This window comes from Lissotriton helveticus, chromosome 7 (assembly GCF_964261635.1).
Source record: "Lissotriton helveticus chromosome 7, aLisHel1.1, whole genome shotgun sequence".
In the NCBI taxonomy this organism is placed as follows: Eukaryota; Metazoa; Chordata; class Amphibia; order Caudata; family Salamandridae; genus Lissotriton; species Lissotriton helveticus.
In genome coordinates, this window is record NC_136068.1 from 600,360,883 (window position 1) to 600,380,807 (window position 19,925).

General features: G+C 48.4%; 1 protein-coding gene across 5 annotated transcripts in view; it reads left to right on the plus strand.

The window, feature by feature from the left end:
* The window catches only part of UIMC1 (ubiquitin interaction motif containing 1), a 310,878-nt gene that overhangs the window by 34,111 nt on the left and 256,842 nt on the right, over positions 1-19,925 (plus strand). For all 5 annotated transcript variants that reach the window (XM_078652794.1, XM_078652796.1, XM_078652798.1 and 2 more), the window contains exon 2: positions 11,740-11,910. In XM_078652794.1, coding sequence (XP_078508920.1) covers positions 11,746-11,910 — 165 coding nt within the window. In that variant the 5' untranslated portion in view covers positions 11,740-11,745. The remainder of the gene's footprint in view (positions 1-11,739; positions 11,911-19,925) is intronic.

The window sequence follows — 19,925 nt, forward strand, 5'->3', positions numbered from 1 at the left end:
TGTCATCATTCCTATAAAGCTACCATTTCATGCTTCTCAGCTAAAGTCACTTCTAATATACTTTCCAATTACGCCCTCACTCTGTCGATCTATGTGCCTCACTCTATCTATTTGCCTCACTCTATCTATTTGCCTCATTCTATCTATCGCCCTCACTCTATCTATCGCCCTCACTCTATCGCCCTCACTCTATCTATCTATCGCCCTCACTCTATCTATCTATCGCCCTCACTCTATCTATCTATCGCCCTCACTCTATCTATCTATCGCCCTCACTCTATCTATCTATCGCCCTCACTCTATCTATCTATCGCCCTCACTCTATCTATCTATCTATCGCCCTCACTCTATCTATCGCCCTCACTCTATCTATCGCCCTCACTCTATCTATCTATCGCCCTCACTCTATCTATCTATCGCCCTCACTCTATCTATCTATCGCCCTCACTCTATCTATCTATCGCCCTCACTCTATCTATCTATCGCCCTCACTCTATCTATCGCCCTCACTCTATCTATCGCCCTCACTCTATCTATCTATCGCCCTCACTCTATCTATCTATCGCCCTCACTCTATCTATCGCCCTCCCTCTATCTATCTATCGCCCTCCCTCTATCTATCTATCGCCCTCACTCTATCTATCTATCGCCCTCCCTCTATCTATCGCCCTCACTCTATCTATCGCCCTCACTCTATCTATCTATCGCCCTCACTCTATCCAAGACCCTCACTCTATCTGTCTATCTATCACCCTCACTCTATCTTTCTATCTAATGCCCTCTCTATCTGTCTACCGCACTCACTATATCTATCGCCATCATTCTATCTATCGATCACCCTCACTCTGTCCATCTTTCTATCGCCGTCACTCTATCTATCTTATCTATTTATCGCCCTAACTCTATTTATCTATCTATCGCCCTCACTCTATTTATCTATCTATCACCCTCACTCTATCTTTCACCCTCCCTCTATCTATCTATCGCCCTCCCTCTATCTATCTATCGCCCTCCCTCTATCTATCTATCTATCGCACCACCACAGCATCACTCAGGGGCACCACAACATCACTATGCGCTACCACAGCATCACTGAACACCACAGCATCACTCGTCGCCACCACAGCATCACTCGTCGCCACCACAGCATCACTCGTCGCCACCACAGCATCACTCGTCGCCACCACAGCATCACTCGTCGCCACCACAGCATCATTCGTCGCCAACCACAACATCACTCGTCGCCACCACAGCATCAATCTGTGCAACCATTCAACAACAACTGGTTCAAATAAGTTCTCTCAATGTTTCAAGCTTTATTACAAATGTCACAAAAAGATGTTAATATTTCACTTCTGTTCTTGGATTTTCGTCACAATAAAATACACTGAACATAATCTTCACAAAAGTTATTTACAAAAGTTTAAGCTATTGCCATTATAAATTACAATAACTTCTATTTAAGTATTAATTATTTACAAAAATTAAGCCATTGTTATTTGTAATATCAATACACCTAAGTCACGTGAATACAAAACATGTTGCATTATAAATGCTATAGGTGTCACATTTGCAAAAGTTAAAAGAATTGGCATTGTACATGACCAAGCTATTAATTTCACTATTTTCAAAACCAACACATAAATAAAAAAAATTGTCATTTACAAGAATAGCTCAAACTTTCCTAATGCGAGACCTATTGCATTGCAAATGCTTGTTTATATTGATGTTAGCTATAGAAGCCATCACAACTTCCTGAGCATGAGCTGCTATGCTTACAGTAGTAAGTCAAGGAAACTGCGCATCCTGTTGTGCAGAAGCTCAGCTATGCACATGCAACACTGTAGAGCAATCGGCGAGGTATTACAGGTTCTGTGCTTCCTTGGGCACTACTTGCCACTCACCTCAGTAAACTATGGGAGTAGCTGGAAAAGTAATCCTCCTCCGTTTTTGGCGCTCCAATCCTTTGATTGAGAGGAGTGGGGTGATCAATGAGCTTGGCTAGTCAGCCATAGCTATGGCATTGCAGGCTTGTAGTCTCAGTATGTGCCGCTCCCTCATACCTTTCAGGTCTAGATAGAAAGCTGTGTAAGCTGCCCATGTTCGTTCCGGGGGTGCACTGGTGAAACAGAATGCCAGTTCAGCATTACCCTCTACCTAATGGGGTCTGGCAGGTGATGGATGTGGTTGAGTCCTGTTTACCCTTTGCTTTTCATACTCCCTCTCTGAGCTGAAGTTGCAGTCCTGGGACAGCAGTGTGTGTTGTTGGGGGCATGGTCTGGATGTGAACATTTTACTTTACCAGTAAGTGACGGATTCCATCTTTTGAAAAGCTTTAAGGGTAAAGTTTTATAGGTGAGTATTGAATTTTGATAGGCTGAAATGTGCTCAAAGTGTGGTTTAAGGTGCAATAAATTACATATATTGTGGTGGAAGGAATGTCTAAAAACACAGAAGTTGGGGGACAGAAGCTCAGGATTGCCACACAACTGTTGCATCACATCACAGACACCTCCTGTTTGCCTCTTCACCCCTACTCGCATTTGGAAAGTGATGTTGTCATCTACGAAATGAGCTTACACTTGAAAGTGAACAACAGATCATCATTTGAAAATACCTTACAACAGTTGCTTATTTAGCAGTTTTATAGAGCAACACTCCCATTCAGGGTGTCTTTCAGATCAAGGTGAGCTTGGATAGATATGTTTTCAGGCAGCATTTTAAACATATAGTTGAGGCGTTACACAGCTCAATGCCCCAAGGATGTTCCACTGTTATTCAGCTGCTTGACGACACGTTGGGGAACTTGGGTTTTTCGTAATTTGCTATTTTGGTTGTTCAGATGTCTTGGCCGTTTCTCCAGTATGATTTTGTTGTTGTTGCAGAAACCTTTGAAATGAATTGTTGCGTATTCTAGGAGCCAGTAAAGCCTTTCAGAGTTGGTTTTAAGTGGTGCTTTTTTTTGCTGATTCGTGGACTTGTGGCCACCTGTTTCTCGAGATCCTGCAGCCCACTAGTAAGTTGGAGGCACACACTGTTCTGCAAGAAAATGACAATTTCCCTAATATATATCTTCTATGGCAACTGCTGCTTCTGTTATATTGAATTGTGGCAGACTGTTGATTTCAGCTTCATTGATCTGTGGTTAAGCACCCCTGAAATGAAACCTTCTCCACCTCCCAACGTCGGTCGTACTTTTTTATTGACTTCCTCTTACTCTCTCCTACAAGCTTGCTCCACACTACGGAGGCAATATCTTAAAAGGCTGTGCCTCCCATTTTCCTCTGTCTGAACCTATGTATATTTAGTTAAAAGGACATGAAGACTGGAGTGTACTTTTAGGAGTATACCACAAAATTAATGTTTTTTCCTAAATACGTAGGCAAAGTTCACACTGTCTTGCCAAATGTTCTTAATGACCTGGGTCTCATCAGAAGATATTTGTGCCATACTGAAATGGTAGAGTATTATCCTAATCTAATTGTAAACCTCCCAGTGCTGATACCACCATCATCTAGGCTGAGTTTGGGTTGCAGTTTGCGAAATATCCTCATTTGGAAAGGAGTGGCTTAGCAGTGCTAAAGTGCATGCGCCTTCTTCATAAAACATAGTAATATTGGTTACTCTCCAAAATGACATATTTAATTTACTGTTAGCCTGTAGTAAAGTGCACTACATGTGCTCAGGGCCTGTCACTTGAATGCTTCTAGTGGGCCTGCCCACTTATTGTGCCACCCACTTAAGTAGCCTTCGAACCATGGCTCAGGGCTGCCGTTGCAGAGCCTGTGTGTGCAGTTTACACTGTCATGTCGCCCTGGCAAAAGAAACCCCTTTGCCCTGCCCAACCCATCCTTTTTAGCCCGTTAGGGATTGAATAGGCGAGATTATAGTAAGCAGTCCGAAAAGTCTTCCTAGCCTGCGGATCGCGTACAGTTCATGTGAGACAGGCTTGTGAGGCAGGCGTGTGCACATCAAACACCATCAGCCTCGGCATCAGACTTCAAAGGAATCCGCTCCCAAGCCGCTTCCCCGCCCCCCATCAGACTTCAAAGGAATGCGCTCCCGCCCCCCCCTGTGCACATCGCACACCACCATTTGTCTGAGCCTTGGCATCAGACTTCAAAGGATTGCGCTCCCGCTCCCCCCCCCCCCCGGTGCCCTCCCCCGCTTCGCCCCCCACAGCAATGCCGAGAGCTGCGGGGAAGCCCCGTTTTGTTCAGCGTTTTCTGCACCTTTGTCGTTTTTTTTTCTGGACGAAAGTGAAAGCCTACCGTGCTTGTTTACAGTAGCCTTGCTCCTCAAATGCTGTTGCTGTGTTGCCATCTCTCTAGGGACACTCCGCTTGAAAACACTTGACTTGCTAGCTGCAATGCTACACCCCCTCACACCCCCTCACACCCCCTCAAACACCCTCACACCCCCCTCACCCTCACACCCCCTCACCCTCACTCACCCTCACACACCCTCTCACCCCCTCACCTTCACCCCCCCCTCACCTTCACCCCCCCTCACACCCCCTCACCCTCACACCCCCTCATCCCCCCTCACCCTCACACCCCCTCACACCCTCACCCACCCCCTCACACCCTCACCCTCACACACCCCCTCTCACTCTCACACACCCTCTGACCCTCACACATCCTCTCACCCTCACACACCCTCTCACCCCCTCACTCTCACACACCCTCACCCTCACACACCCTCACACCCCCTCACCCTCACACACCCTCACCCTCACATACCCTCACACCCCCTCACCCTCACACCCCCACACCCTCACCCTCGCAACCCCACACCATCCCCCTCACACCCCCTCACCCCCTCACCTTCACCCCCACACCATCACATCCCACACCCTCACACCCCCTCACCCTCACACCCCCTCACCCTCACACCCCCTCACCATCCCATCACCCCCCACCCCTTCACACCCCTTCACACCCCTTCACACCCCCTCACCCTCACACCCCCTCACCCTCACACCCCCTCACCCTCACACCCCCTCACCATCACACCCCTCACCTACACCCTCACAAACCCTCACCCCTTCACACACCCTCAACCCCACACCCCTCACCCTCCCTCACACACCCTCATCAGCATAGCATAACAAAACATAGCATAGCATAACAAAACACAGCATAGCATAACAAAACAAAGCATAGGATAGCAAAACAAAAAAGCATAGGATAGCAAAACAAAACATAGCATAGCAAAACAAAACATAGCATAGCATAGCAAAACTCAACAAAGCATAGCATAACAAAGCACAACAATACATAGCATAGCAAAACAAAACATAGCATAGTATAACAAAACACAACACTACATAGCATAGCAAAACGAAAACTAGCATAGTATAACAAAACACAAAACATAGCAGAACAAAACATAGCAGAACAAAACATAGCAGAACAAAACATAGCAGAACAAAACATAGCAGAACAAAACATAGCAGAACAAAACATAGCAGAACAAAACATTGCAGAACAAAACATTGCATAACATAACAAAACATAACAAAACATAGAATAACAATACAAAACATAGCATAACATAAAACATAGAATAGCATAACAAAACATAGCATACATAACAAAACATAGCATTGCAAAGCATAGCAAAACATAGCATAACAAAACACAACAAAACATAGCATAGGATAACAAAACATAGCATAGCATAACAAAACAAAGCATAGCATAACAAAACAAAGCTTAGCATAGCATAACAAAACATAGCATAACAAAACACAACACATAGCATAGCTTAACAAAACACAACAAAACATAGCATAGCAAAACAAAACATATAATAGCATAGCAAAACATAGCATACCAAACACAACAAAACATAGCATAGCATAACAAAACATAGCGTACCAAAACAAAGCATAGCATAATAAAACACAACAAAACATAGTGTTAGAAACCGGCTATTTCGGGTAGGATAAGGCTGACGCCAAAGCCAGGCCGAAACCACCATTCCAGTCAGGGCAAGGAAGTCACACGCCAAGATAACCCCTGCTCACCCTCTAGGTAGCATGGCGGGAGCAGTCTAGGCTAAACTCGGAGGCGATGTGTAAAGCATTTGCGTCAGCGCACGACAGCAACAACATTCTAGGCACACCACAAAAGAGACTCCACACAAGGTTATATTAAAATAACTTTTGTATTGTCAAAACATATCAGATAGAAATCACACATGTACATTGTGCCAACCGGCACGGCAATATTCACAAGGGATTATTTACAAGACAGGGCCACATGGGCCACTGTCTGAATCAACACTTTGCAGATATAGAAATACTTGTCAGAAATTAGAATAAAAGTATATAAACTTCACTGTAACACAAAGTAACAGTTATAGATCACATCCAGTAACTACTGGGGACAGGTAAGTACCACCTACGCAACCCTAAACCCCTTAGGAGACTGTCGCGCAGGGGACCAGGACCTCACTAGGACCACCTGTACTAAAAGAACAACCACCTAAGTATCACACAGCATTTAGGGGTCTAAGAAAGAACACATTACCCATGATGTATGAAACACATTCAGAGGAGTAGTAAAGGAAAACCACCTAAGTATCACACAGCGTTTAGGGGTCTAAGAAAGAACACATTACCCATGATGCATAGATATACATTCAGAGGAGTAGTAAAGAGAAGCACATAATGTATAAACCTACACATTCAGCGGTGTTAAGAATAAAGCACATGATGCAATAACATTACATTCAGAGGTACCAGAATAATACAGTAGCGCAAACGTCACATGATGTCTAAAACATTCAGAGGTGCAGGAATAACACATAATGCAAGAAAATACATTCAGAGGTGCAGTAACCATACAATTGCGCAAAACCTCCATAAGCCACCCCCTGTGGCAGTCCCTAGGCCAACTGGCCTTGTTGGGGCTAGAACGCCCTGAGTCTCAATGTCAGGGCCTAAACGATGCAGGGGCCCACTACTTGCTGGGCCCCTGGGAACACTCACAAGGGCCTAAACGCTGCAGCTGGCACTAAGTGCTGCGCAGCTGGGAAGGCCGGGCACCACTGTGCCCTCGCTGTCCCACACAGGGACTCTCTCCTGAAATTGCGCCTAAACGGTGCAGCTGCCCACTAATTGCTGGGCAGCTGGAGAATCATCAACACTGCGCCAGGGACCTCACTGGCCCTCAGGCGCAAACTGCGCCACGCCGGAGCCCCACAGGCTCTACAACCAGCTAGGTCCACGTTGGAGCCACACAGGCTCTGGTATTACACACGCCCAACGTTGGAGCCACACAGGCTCTTGAAGACAATGGTGCCCCCAGCCGTTGGAGTCCCCCCTCTGGGGACTCGTGACCAAAAGGAATGCCCCGTTAAACAAATTGCGCCAGAAGCGGGAGCCACGGGGCTCTGACAGTCATCAGGGGCCATGGAGCGCACGGGCTCCCCACATAACAAGCATGGGCCCCCCTTGAGCCTCTCGGGGCTCTAGATATCGTTGGGGCGACCCGCTACCAACCGGGGCCGCCCTGCTCTAATTATGCCCCTACGAGCCTCTGGGCTCGCCAAACGAGATGAGGCCCCTTGAGCCTCTCTGGGCTCTAGATATCGTTGGGGCGACCCGCTGCCAACCGGGGCCGCCCTGACTCTGTGCCCCGAAGCGGCACCAACCTCCAGCCATGGGGGCCCTCAAGAGCCCCTCGCGGGCTCTGTAATCCCGGTGGGGCGACCCACTGCCATTCGGGGCCGCCCTTACTCGGTGCCTCGACCGGCACCGCACGGAGCCTCCTCCCCCGCAGCCCTTCACTCACCGGTTCTGCTGCGGGGAAGGCTCCATCGCCGCGCCGCTCTCTGCGGCGTCCTCCCGGCTGCCGGCACCTCTCCCTTCCTCGCCGGGGCTCCCTCCGCACACGGGAGCCCCTAGCAGCCGACCACGAGTCTTCTCCTCTCCGCAGGGCTCCCTCGGCACACGGGAGCCCTGCCAACCGGCCGCCTCGTCTCCCTGGGGCCCCCTCAGCCGAGAGGAGCCCCGTCCACAGCCGCCATCTCCCGCGCCTTCCTTTCCTCTCCCCGCCGACTGCGGGGGGCGGGACTTCCGGCCGGCCGCGCTGAGATAGGCCGGCCGGCCGACCACTTCCGGGTCGCTGCGGGCAGCGCAGCGACCCTCCTCTTTAGGCAGGCAGGCGGGGGCTGATTCCTTTCACGGGCCAGATGCCGGGTGGGCACCGGCCATGAGAAATAAAGCGCTTCCAAGCGCTAGGGAAAATGAGCAGAGCGCTACCAGCGCTATCATCGAAAATAAAGCGCTCCTAAGCGCAATTGTCCCAGCGAAGCGCTCACAGGCGCTAAAGAGGAAAAGTCCAGCCAAGTCCTTCAGGGGATACAGCAAAGTCCCTCCAGGGTAAAGCAAAGTCCCCCATTCTTCCAGGACAGGCAGAGGGGTCCCCCAGAAGTCCAGGCATCCAGGGGCTGGGCAGCGCCCGCCCCTGGTAGATTCCAGTCCGAAGTAAGAACAAGACAAGAACAAATTGGAAGGGAACACAGCCCCTTCTTATACACAGAAAAGGCTTTGAAGTCTTTTGAAGTCTTTGTGTAAGCGAGCCCTAAGCCCTGGGTGTATCTGGTTTCCCTCTCCTGTCAGCCTCAGGTCAGAGGTGACAGTGGGTTATCAGGAGGGAGAGCCATCAGGGGTGGGCCGCCAGGCACAGCCTGGTTCCACCAGACGCTCTTTCCTCCCCTCCCTAACAGCAGATGGGGGCCTTTCATCTACGGCTGACTCAGACCCCCTCCTCCAGGGCCCTGCAGACCCCGTCCTACTCACCAGACAGTCCATCCACCAGCAGGCCCAGGCATGCCTGGGCCAGGCCCATCAGCCAATCACGTGCTAGCAGACTCACCACACAATTATGCCAACTTCTAAAAGTGGCGCTTCTAGACTAGATACAGCCATGCCGAATATACCATTATGCAGCATTCACTCTCACGAGTTCACACATATCAAACTCAACCCTGCACTCCCCATGCATCAGGAATCTACCATGGGCACACATATTCCCCATTCATTCCTATGGGAGGGCAGGGCGCTCACCACACATACACAGAGAGCACACGCACTTTACACTGTACCACAGTGAAGAAGTGCGCAGAGGCCTAAAAATCACCAACTCAGGTTCCAAAAACAGGCTAGGAAAAAGCAAAAAGTCACGGGGTGAACCTGCCCAAAGGACCGGGTCCAACACATAGTATAGCATAACAAAACATAGTATAGCATAACAAAGTATAGCATAACAAAACACAGCATAGCATAGCATAACAAATCAAAGCATAGGATAGCATAGCATAACAAAACAAAACATAGGATAGGATAGCAAAACAAAACATAGCATAGCATACAGCATCACTCCGCACCACCACAGCATCACTCCGGAGTACCACAACATCACTATGCGCTACCACAGCATCACTGAACGCCACAGCATCACTTGTTAGCCATCACAACATCACTCAGTGCCACCAAAGCATCAATCTGTGCAACCATTCAACAACACCTGGTTCAAATATGTTCTCTCAATGTTTCAAGCTTTATTACATATGTAACCAAAAGATGTTAATATTTCACTTCTGTTCTTGGATTTTCGTCACAATAAAATACACTGAACATAATCTTCACAAAAGTTATTTACAAAACTTTAAGCTATTGCCATTATAAATTACAATAACTTTTATTTAAGTATTATTGAAAAAAATTAAAAGCCATTGTTATTTGTAATATAAATACATGTAAGTCACGTAAATACAACACATATTGCATTACAATCCTGGACCTTTAGAAATGGGCTTAAGGTGTTTCCCCAGCGGAACCAACGTTTCGTCTGCTGAGCAAGGCCTTCCCGGGCAGACCGACGCATCACCTTGGCTGAGCGGTGCATCTTGAACAGCACTGATGCATTGCCCTTGTTGCGTGGATTGGACTGGATCAAAAGACTCACATCGCCGCTGCTTCTCGCATCATGGGACCGACACTGTGTACTTTTCTCGGTACAAATTCCTCCTATCCCTCGTCGACGGCAGCCTTGACGACGACACTGAACCGCTGCATCGCAGTTTCACCGCTCATCTGAACTGATGCATGGTCTCCACTGTGCCTTGCATCCTTGACACTGACCTTCGCATTGCAAGCCCTGTCGACAGGATTCTCTGTGCATCAGGACCTTGCACTGCAGCCTCATTGCATCTCAGAACTGACGCATTGCCTTTGCTGCGCGACACATCTGTAACAAGGATCCATGCATTGTTCCGCAACCAGGTCAAGGTACTTTGTTTAGCTGACTTAACTTGATCCCCTTAGCCGGCCCGTGCTTCATTGTGGTCGACCTGAACATTTGACTTTGGCCCAGTCTGGCGTTAACAGATATCCCAAATAGCTCCTCTTGCTACTTGGTGCTATTTTTTTTACTATAAACTTTAAAATTCGATATCTCAAGTTCTACTTATTAAATTTTTTTCGTTTTGGTCTTGATTTTTTTAAATTAAGCTCTATTTTTCTAACCTGATGTGGAATATTTTTGTGTAGAGTTTTCACTAATTTAGTTTTTGAAGTTTTCCACAAATACTTTATTCATTGCCTTTAAAGTTAAGCCTGACTGCTCTATGCCAAGCTACCAGAGGGTGAGCTTCTGCCTTACCCTGACTAGGATTGTGGTTACTGCTTGACCCCAGTCAACCGGGAACCCAATTTCTAACCCACAGTAAATTGAGCGAACAAAAGTTTTCGATGTGATTTTGGCTACGTGGGTTGCTCACAAGTAGAGTATTCTAGTTTGATGTGTACGGGGACCCCCAGAGTGGGAATTTCTAGTTTTGTAATTAGCAAAGACCATTTGATACTTGAAAGGGTCTTCAGCAATCCCATTCATCCATTGGTTATTTGTTGTGTCATGCACGTATTTCATCTGCTCACTACAGCGTAGTGCAGTGGATCAACCCATTTTAGACATTGGCTCACTTATTTGTGGTCTTTCATAAGGAGCACAACCACACTAAAAAAATTTCCCTTCAGGCCTAGGACTACTAAGGCAATGTGTGCTTTTTTGAGACCACTCAACAATAATGATGCCCTTCGGGGTCTTGTTCTCGCTATACAAAATTTTAAAATAAATAAATAATGTTTTACAGAAACCACAATGGAGCATCCATTGCAAAGTCAAAAGACTGGAAGCTGACTTTAGACCTTTTTGGCTTTGCCAAAGGTTCTGTCCCACTGCATGTTTTTGATCTATTCACTCCTCTTGCCCTCCCATTACAGGCCATTTTCTTATAGTAACTCATCAATATAATAACATTTTCTTTTGTCTTGTCCCAGTCACAGTGCCCTAGTTGAGGTACATGCTTTGAGGACTAATTTTTCTTAATTCTGTTCAATCTTTGGAGAAATTAGGCTGCAAAATACGAATATTTATTCACATCACTGTTTATATTTTGTTTTGTGGACACGGTTGAAATTCTCCTAATAAGTATATAGTTCACATTTAAAAGCTGCCTACAATCTTTATGAATGTCCTCTCTCTGCATTTGCGACTGTGAGCAGCAATGACTGCTCCTAGAGGCTATACCTAATAAAATTAACCCATACAGCCGTCGACACCTTTATAATCCTGCCTACCCGTCTCCAGTTGAACTATGAACCAGTGGCGGGTATTGATGGTTTTTGACCCCTTGCTAATATATCTTGTGTGTTTTCTTCTATAGTGAAGAATGCCTTTGAAGAGGAGGAAGCTGGACTCAGAGGCCACTGGCTCCAAGGAGAAGGCCAAGGAAGACTATGAGAGTGAAAGCCAAGAGCACAGGAGTCTATGGAAGTCCACGAAAAAGCGAAATTTTGCAAATGCTTTTATTGTTATATCTGACAGCGATGGAGAGGTGAGTGACCTTTGACATCAAACGTTGTCATCATAAAAGTAGAGTGGTGATACAACTCTCTTATGCTCTACATGGATACCACCCTCTTGTGCTCTACAGCACTAGCACATGGGTAGATCCCTAATGTTTACAGCCCCCCTAAAACCGTCAATGTTTGAACTCTTAGCATGATGCATTTGCTTTCATTGTGCAGCCTGGTTTGTCTAAAAGAGGTGCAATGTGGGGAGAGGGAAAATTCCACATTTTGCCTTCAGTTCTGCGTTGTACCACTTTCTGTGATTATAGGTAGACCTCTCCTCAGGAGACCACTGCTTAATGGCTAATACCGCCTTAGAGGAACCTACATTTCACTCTACTGAGCCTTGCATCAACAAGTTCCCTTTTGGAGTAGGCTATTTATTCCCTATTGCTTCGTTTCCATCCTCGGCCTGGAGATGGGGTGTTATGATGTCTACCTCCTTCAAGGAAACCTCTTTACTGCCACCAGTCTATTTCCTAGAGAACCCAAGAATTAAAGCACAATAGAAATTTGTTGGAAGCAAACATTAACATGTTTATTTAAAGTGTACACTAACAAAGCTTTTGTGGTATTTTTGAAATGTCACTACGGCATGAGATTGATACTCTGCTTGACATTCAACTGAAGAGGTCATGTTTTTTTCCCATTCCTCCTTGTGTGGTGTATTGGGAATCAAGTGTTTTAGCACTGATGCTGTAGTCGTGCACATTTTTTTTAGCAGAGATCCAGGTGGCTCTGGGAGAAGCCTTATCCTCTGCTGTAAAGTGAATCACAGCCCAAGAGAGTAGAATTAGGAGTTTGGAAGCAGGTGTAGTTTCTGCCAAGACCCCTGGGAAGGAGAAGGAGAGGTGAGAAATAATATGCTTGGCTGTGCTTTCTCATCAGGGAGGATTATTTGTTTGAGAGCCGAGTAGAACGTAAAAAGGCTGTAGGTTCTACAGATATCACTGTGCTTTCCTGCCCCTATTCTATGTCTTTATGACCTTCTCACCGGTGACCCTTCATGAGAAAGGGACCACATTAAATCTGAAAGGATATTATTAGGAACGCAAATATAATGTTTAGGATTCGCCTATACAGCCAGCCATAGCTTATCATTTGTTAGCTTTAGCATCACTCTCATTTGCTTTTCCCCCCGTTTGTGATGGCATGCAAACGTCATGTTCTCTTGTATTTGGCCCTTACCTGGAGCATGGACCAAGTACTTGTGTCCTTCCACTGCTTCCGTTTTTGGAGCTACTTCAATGGTGTTCAAACACTATATGGGAGGGCTTGTGTTTTCAGTCCTCCTCCCCTGCCCAGGTTGCTTGTTTTGTCCCCCCCCCCTGCCCCTTTCCAGGTTGCTTGTTTTGTCCCTCCCCCCTGCCCCTTTCCAGGTTGCTTGTTTTATCCCCCGCCCGCCCCTTTCCAGGTTGCTTCTTTTGTCCCCCCCGCCCCTTTCCAGGTTGCTTCTTTTGTCCCCCCCCCTGCCCCTTTTCAGGTTGCTTCTTTTGTCCCTCCCACCCTGCCCCTTTACAGGTTGCTTCTTTTGTCCCTCCCACCCTGCCCCTTTCCAGGTTGCTTCTTTTGTCCCTCCCACCCTGCCCCTTTCCAGGTTGCTTCTCTTGTCCCTCCCACCCTGCCCCTTTCCAGGTTGCTTCTTTTGTCCCTCCCACCCTGCCCCTTTCCAGGTTGCTTCTTTTGTCCCTCCCACCCTGCCCCTTTCCAGGTTGCTTCTTTTGTCCCTCCCACCCGCCCCCTTCCAGGTTGCTTCTTTTGTCCCTCCCACCCGCCCCCTTCCAGGTTGCTTCTTTTGTCCCTCCCACCCGCCCCCTTCCAGGTTGCTTCTTTTGTCCCTCCCACCCGCCCCTTTCCAGGTTGCTTCTTTTGTCCCTCCCACCGCCCCTTTCCAGGTTGCTTCTTTTGTCCCTCCCACCCGCCCCTTTCCAGGTTGCTTCTTTTGTCCCTCCCACCCGCCCCTTTCCAGGTTGCTTCTTTTGTCCCTCCCACCCGCCCCTTTCCAGGTTGCTTCTTTTGTCCCTCCCACCCGCCCCTTTCCAGGTTGCTTCTTTTGTCCCTCCCACCCGCCCCTTTCCAGGTTGCTTCTTTTGTCCCTCCCACCCGCCCCTTTCCAGGTTGCTTCTTTTGTCCCTCCCACCCGCCCCTTTCCAGGTTGCTTCTTTTGTCCCTCCCACCCGCCCCTTTCCAGGTTGCTTCTTTTGTCCCTCCCACCCGCCCCTTTCCAGGTTGCTTCTTTTGTCCCTCCCACCCGCCCCTTTCCAGGTTGCTTCTTTTGTCCCTCCCACCCGCCCCTTTCCAGGTTGCTTCTTTTGTCCCTCCCACCCGCCCCTTTCCAGGTTGCTTCTTTTGTCCCTCCCACCCGCCCCTTTCCAGGTTGCTTCTTTTGTCCCTCCCACCCGCCCCTTTCCAGGTTGCTTCTTTTGTCCCTCCCACCCGCCCCTTTCCAGGTTGCTTCTTTTGTCCCTCCCACCCGCCCCTTTCCAGGTTGCTTCTTTTGTCCCTCCCACCCGCCCCTTTCCAGGTTGCTTCTTTTGTCCCTCCCACCCGCCCCTTTCCAGGTTGCTTCTTTTGTCCCTCCCACCCGCCCCTTTCCAGGTTGCTTCTTTTGTCCCTCCCACCCGCCCCTTTCCAGGTTGCTTCTTTTGTCCCGCCCACCCGCCCCTTTCCAGGTTGCTTCTTTTGTCCCGCCCACCGCCCCTTTCCAGGTTGCTTCTTCTACCCCTCTGCACTCTATCCCTCTGCGCCTCTGCGCTCTACCCCTCTGCACTCTACCCGCTCTGCACTACTCTACCCCTCTGCGCAACTGCACTCTACTCACTCTGCACCACTCTACCCCTCTGCGCCACTGCACTCTACCCACTCTGCACCACTCTACCCCTCTGCACTCTACCCACTCTGCACCACTCTACCCCTTTGTGCCACTGAACTCTACCCACTTTGCTGTGCTCTGCACCACTCTACCCCTCTGTGCCACTGCACTCTGCTCTACCCTGTACCCCTCTGTGCCACTGCACTCTGCTCTACCCTTTACCCCTCTGTGCCACTGCACTCTGCTCTACCCTTTACCCCTCTGTGCCACTGCACTCTGCTCTACCCTTTACCCCTCTGTGCCACTGCACTCTACCCACTCTGCTCTACACCACGGCACTCTGCTCTGCTCTATCCTGCACCACTCTGCTCCTCTTCCGTCTACACCACAGCACTCTACCCTTCTGCCGTTTACACCACGACACTCTGTGCACTCTGCTCTATTCCACTCTGCAGCACTCTACCTCTCTGCGCCGCTGCACTCCACCCACTCTGCACCACTCTACCCCTCTGCGCCACTGCACTGTACCCACTCTACCCCTCTGCACTCTACCCACTCTGCACCACTCTACCCCTTTGTGCCACTGAACTCTACCCACTTTGCTGTGCTCTGCACCACTCTACCCCTCTGTGCCACTGCACTCTGCTCTACCATTTACCCTTCTGTGCCACTGCACTCTACCCACTCTGCTCTACACCACTTTACCCCTCTGTGCCACTGCACTCTACCCACTCTGCTCTACACCCCTCTATCCCACGGCACTCTGCTCTACCCTGCACCACTCTGCTCCTCTTCCGTCTACACCACAGCACTCTACCCTTCTGCCGTTTACACCACGACACTCTGTGCACTCTGCTCTATTCCACTCTGCAGCACTCTACCCCTCTGCCGTCTACGCCACTGCACTCTGCTCTACAGCATTCCACCCCTCTGCAGTCTACACCACTGCACTCTATGCACTCTGCTCTACAGCACTCCACCCCTCTGCAGTCTATGCCACTGCACTGTACGTACTTTACTCTGCACCACTTTATGCCGCTGCCCTTTGTGCACCACTTCACTTTGCATCACTGTACTCTATGCCACTACACTCTCCGCCACTCTTCTCCACACCACTTTACTCAACTCCATGCCACTCTACTTCCCTCTACTCTATGCCCCTCCCCTCTACACTATGCCCCTCCCCTCTGTGCCCCTCCACTCTACACCCCTCTACTGTACTCTATGCCCACCCACTTCACTCCTATCTGTGCCACTCCACTGTACGCCAAGCCACACCACTCTACACAGTGCTACTATACGTCACTCTACCCAACTCCACTTTACACAGAGCCACTAGACATCACTCTACCCCACCGTACACAGTGCTACTATCCGTCACTCTACCCAACTCCAATCTACACAGTGCCACTATGCATCACTCTACCCAACCCCACTTTACACAGTGCTACTATACGTCACTCTGCCAAACTCCACTTTACACAGAGCCACTATCTGTCACTCTACCCAACTCCATTCTACACAGTGCCACTATACATCACTCTACCACACCGCACTCTACACAGTGCCACTATACATCACTCTACCACACCCTACCCCACCCTACACAGTGCCACTATACGTCACTCTACCCCACTCCACTCAGTCACTCTACTGTACGCCACTCTGCTCTATGCCGCGCTGCTCTACCCCTCTTTGCTCTACCACACTCTACTCTATGCTACTTCAAGCCACTCAACTCCACGCCATGCCATACCATACCACTCTACTCCACGCCACACCACTCTTGTCTACCATATGCCACTATACTCAACGCCACTCCAGGCCTCTGCACTCTACACTACTCTACGCCACTCTACTCTTTGCCAGTCCCCTCTACGCCAGTCCACTCTACTCTATGCCACTCCCATCCACTGTATGCCAGTCCACTCTACTCTACTGAACACCACTCCACTCTACTTCACTCGAAGCAACTCTACTCCACTCTACTCTAAAACATGGCTAAAAGACATTGGCAAAGCCAATAGTTCTCACATAGGCAAAATCTATTGGTTTTGCCAGTGCTTGTTTTAACATCGCTCTGAAATTTATTGCTCCGTTTTTTTCTTCAGCAACAGAATTCCACGTTCATTCCAATAGGGTTCCTGGCGCATACTGTTATCCTCGTGCTGTACATGGAGTGGCACAACTGGTTCCGCTGTGAACTTGGCTGATCCTTGCAAGGAACGTTGGAACCGGTGAGGTGTTTATTCCTCCCTTGCCAGTATGTTTGTCCTGGCTAACATTGGGATTTGATGAGTTGTTAGGTGTTGTGATTAACGCATTTGCACTGTCCCCCGGGCCTCTGGTCAGGACACAGGACCTTGGAAAAATGGGGTCTGTCTTATTGAAATTTCGAAACATACCATGCTGCCCACTTTATCCTGTGACTGATGCGTAAGCTTGCCTGATTGCTTCTTGGCCCAAATCTATGCATGTGTGAGTAGTAGTCTTTATTTCAGCTGACACAGACTCTTAAGCACCTGATAATGATGAGTGTTAAAAAAAGGATTTCCCAAGGCTTGAGAAAGAGCTGCTAAATGACCTTCCATAACCAAGTGCATGATTCTGCACTACTCAAGCTCGTGTGCCTAATAACTCCACTACCCATGCCTTTAGAAAAAATACTTCCGGTACTAATCTCAGGCCTCCGGCCTTATCTGGGTATTCTGGCATTCTGCCCTAATCATGGAAGCATCCTAGCCAATTCTCTTTGCTATTTCCTTGCATGAAGGAGAAATATACTAATTGAACACAAATCTGTACACTAATGAGCCCAGTGCAGAGGACATTTATTTAGCTTGGTGCCTGAAACTTTCTTTTCATATTGGTTCGCTCCGGCCTGCCTCTGCCAACCAGAGCCCAATTTTACTTACTGCAGTCTAAGACTTTGCTGTTTTCATAGCCAGGTCTTGTTTTGCTTTAAGACTCTAATCGTGACCTCCACTTAGTTTGCCTCAACACCAGATGTCACCTGAGTTGGAAAATCCAGCACACATGCCAGCTGTTAATTTTGGCCAAGCGTCCATGTCCTCTTATTGGTAGTGCCACTTTGTCACTGCGAATCCAGGATCACATGCAACTTCCTTTAGACATGAGTGAAAGGGGCGGCGTGTGCATCACTGTTACCAGTATTTACATATTACTACTAATTCCTGTGTCCGCTATGTGGTTTGGATGTCTGTGCTATGCAATTATTCTCCTTGCGATTAGGGCCTCCTCTGTCTTGGTCACAAATTAAGGAGGAAGTGGACTGTAGACAACACTTCCCAAAAGTGTAGAGGTTGACCACTTCTAGAGCTTCTTTAGAGCTTCTTTAGTCTCCAAAGGTTCAAAATTCTAAATCTGGCTAATGTGTGCACTCATTTGGTCCAGAGAATAGTTATGCTTTGTGAACCTGAAGGATGCATACTTTAAGTACCTTTCTGGTAGGCCCATTGACGGGTCCTAAGGTGCCTAGTGATCCCTGAGCATAACCAGTAAAAAATGCTGACATTTGGCATCAGTGCAAAATATTGTGCATTCTGTTGAATCCTTTTTAGGTCTTGCCTAGCGATGCAGCGCATGCGGTGCTCGCGTAAGCAAGATCTATTGTTGCCGCCTAGTTTAGCGATGCGGGACAGGATATGTGCACGCGCTCTTGAAGACATTAGCTGTGAACGCGTGCTTTTGCAGTCATGAGCTGTGAACGTGTTCGGTGGCGTTAGCAGCATATCTTCTCGCGCTCCCCCACGCTTTCACTTTCTCGAGCGAGGTTGCCGGGACAGCCCATGTGCACTCTCACGGCGTCTTGCGCCGATCGTTGGAGCCACATAGGCTCCGTAAACACATGTCAGACGTTGGAGCCACACTTGCTCGGTAAGCCAATAATGCCCCCAAGTACTTCAAAACTCAGCCCCACTCACCGGACTACTTGGGGACTTCTCATACCCAGCGTGGAGGGGCAGGCACCGACAATGTGCCTCGTGCCCCCTCCGCACCAGCTCTCCTTACAGGACTCCTCTTGGAGCAGTCTGCGGGATTACTGCTCGCTCCGGCCGCCTCTTCACGCGTGCCCACTCCTGGGACCCGTAACTCATCTTTTCCCTTTTTAAATATTGCGGCAGTCTCATTTACAGACCCCAGGCGGCGCTGCGTCCTCCTGTCGCCATCTTACTTGGGCACCTCTGGTGCAGTGTAACATGTCGCCATTACTTAATAAGGCCGACGGCGCTCTCCGGCAGCATTAGCATATTTAGCGGCACGTAAACTGCCGGAACCAGGAGCTATTTGATTTCTCTTACGACTGACAGCTTTTACAGGTGAGTGCCATGGAGGAGGCTACTTATTAACTGGATATATGAGCCGTATGTGAGAAGTTGGCCTGATATATGATGCTCACTAGTTCTAGTGATCACCTTTTATCAGTCCAAACAACCCTTATGGTGATTGGTTGTAAGTCAACCTTATAGACCAGCTATCCTAATGGTAGCATGGACAAAGCAGTCTTAGGCTAAACTCTTTTGGCATGTGAAGCCAGCTGTTTTAGCACAATATAACCCCTTGAATACCAGATGAAAGGACACCACACAGGTTGTTATGAAAATAAACAGTCTTTTTATTAATAACAACACCTCTGAACTCTTTATGAGGTCAGAGGGCTAAGCACATGACAATCTCTTACGAAAAATACGATAAGTTGCACAAAATTACAATGGTGCCCTAGGGGCACGACAAACCATATACTAAGTAAGTGGAATGTGAAAGTCAATAAGGGAAATGGAGCTGTCCAGAGGCTGTAGGATCGATGGGACCACGCTACACTAACTTCATGTAAGTAATAGGAGGTCCACGGAACGCGTGTGCAGACTGTGAACTCACACGCGAGATGCGTAACAACGTCTATGGACAGTACAGTTCAAGTTAAAGGTGAGTACGGACAATCCTGACTAGATAGGACAACAACGACTGTGGAACTGGACACTAGGACAGTTAAACTACACTTGAGCACCGAAATGCTCTTGTTACCTCACCCACGGGCTGCGGGTGCACAGGTGTCAAAGTGCTTCGGGTTCTCGCGTTGAAGTCTATGGAGCCTGAAAGAAAAGATGCTGCAGGCGACCAGGAGGAAGATGTCCGGTGCAATCCAAGGGTGGATTGGTGAAGAAG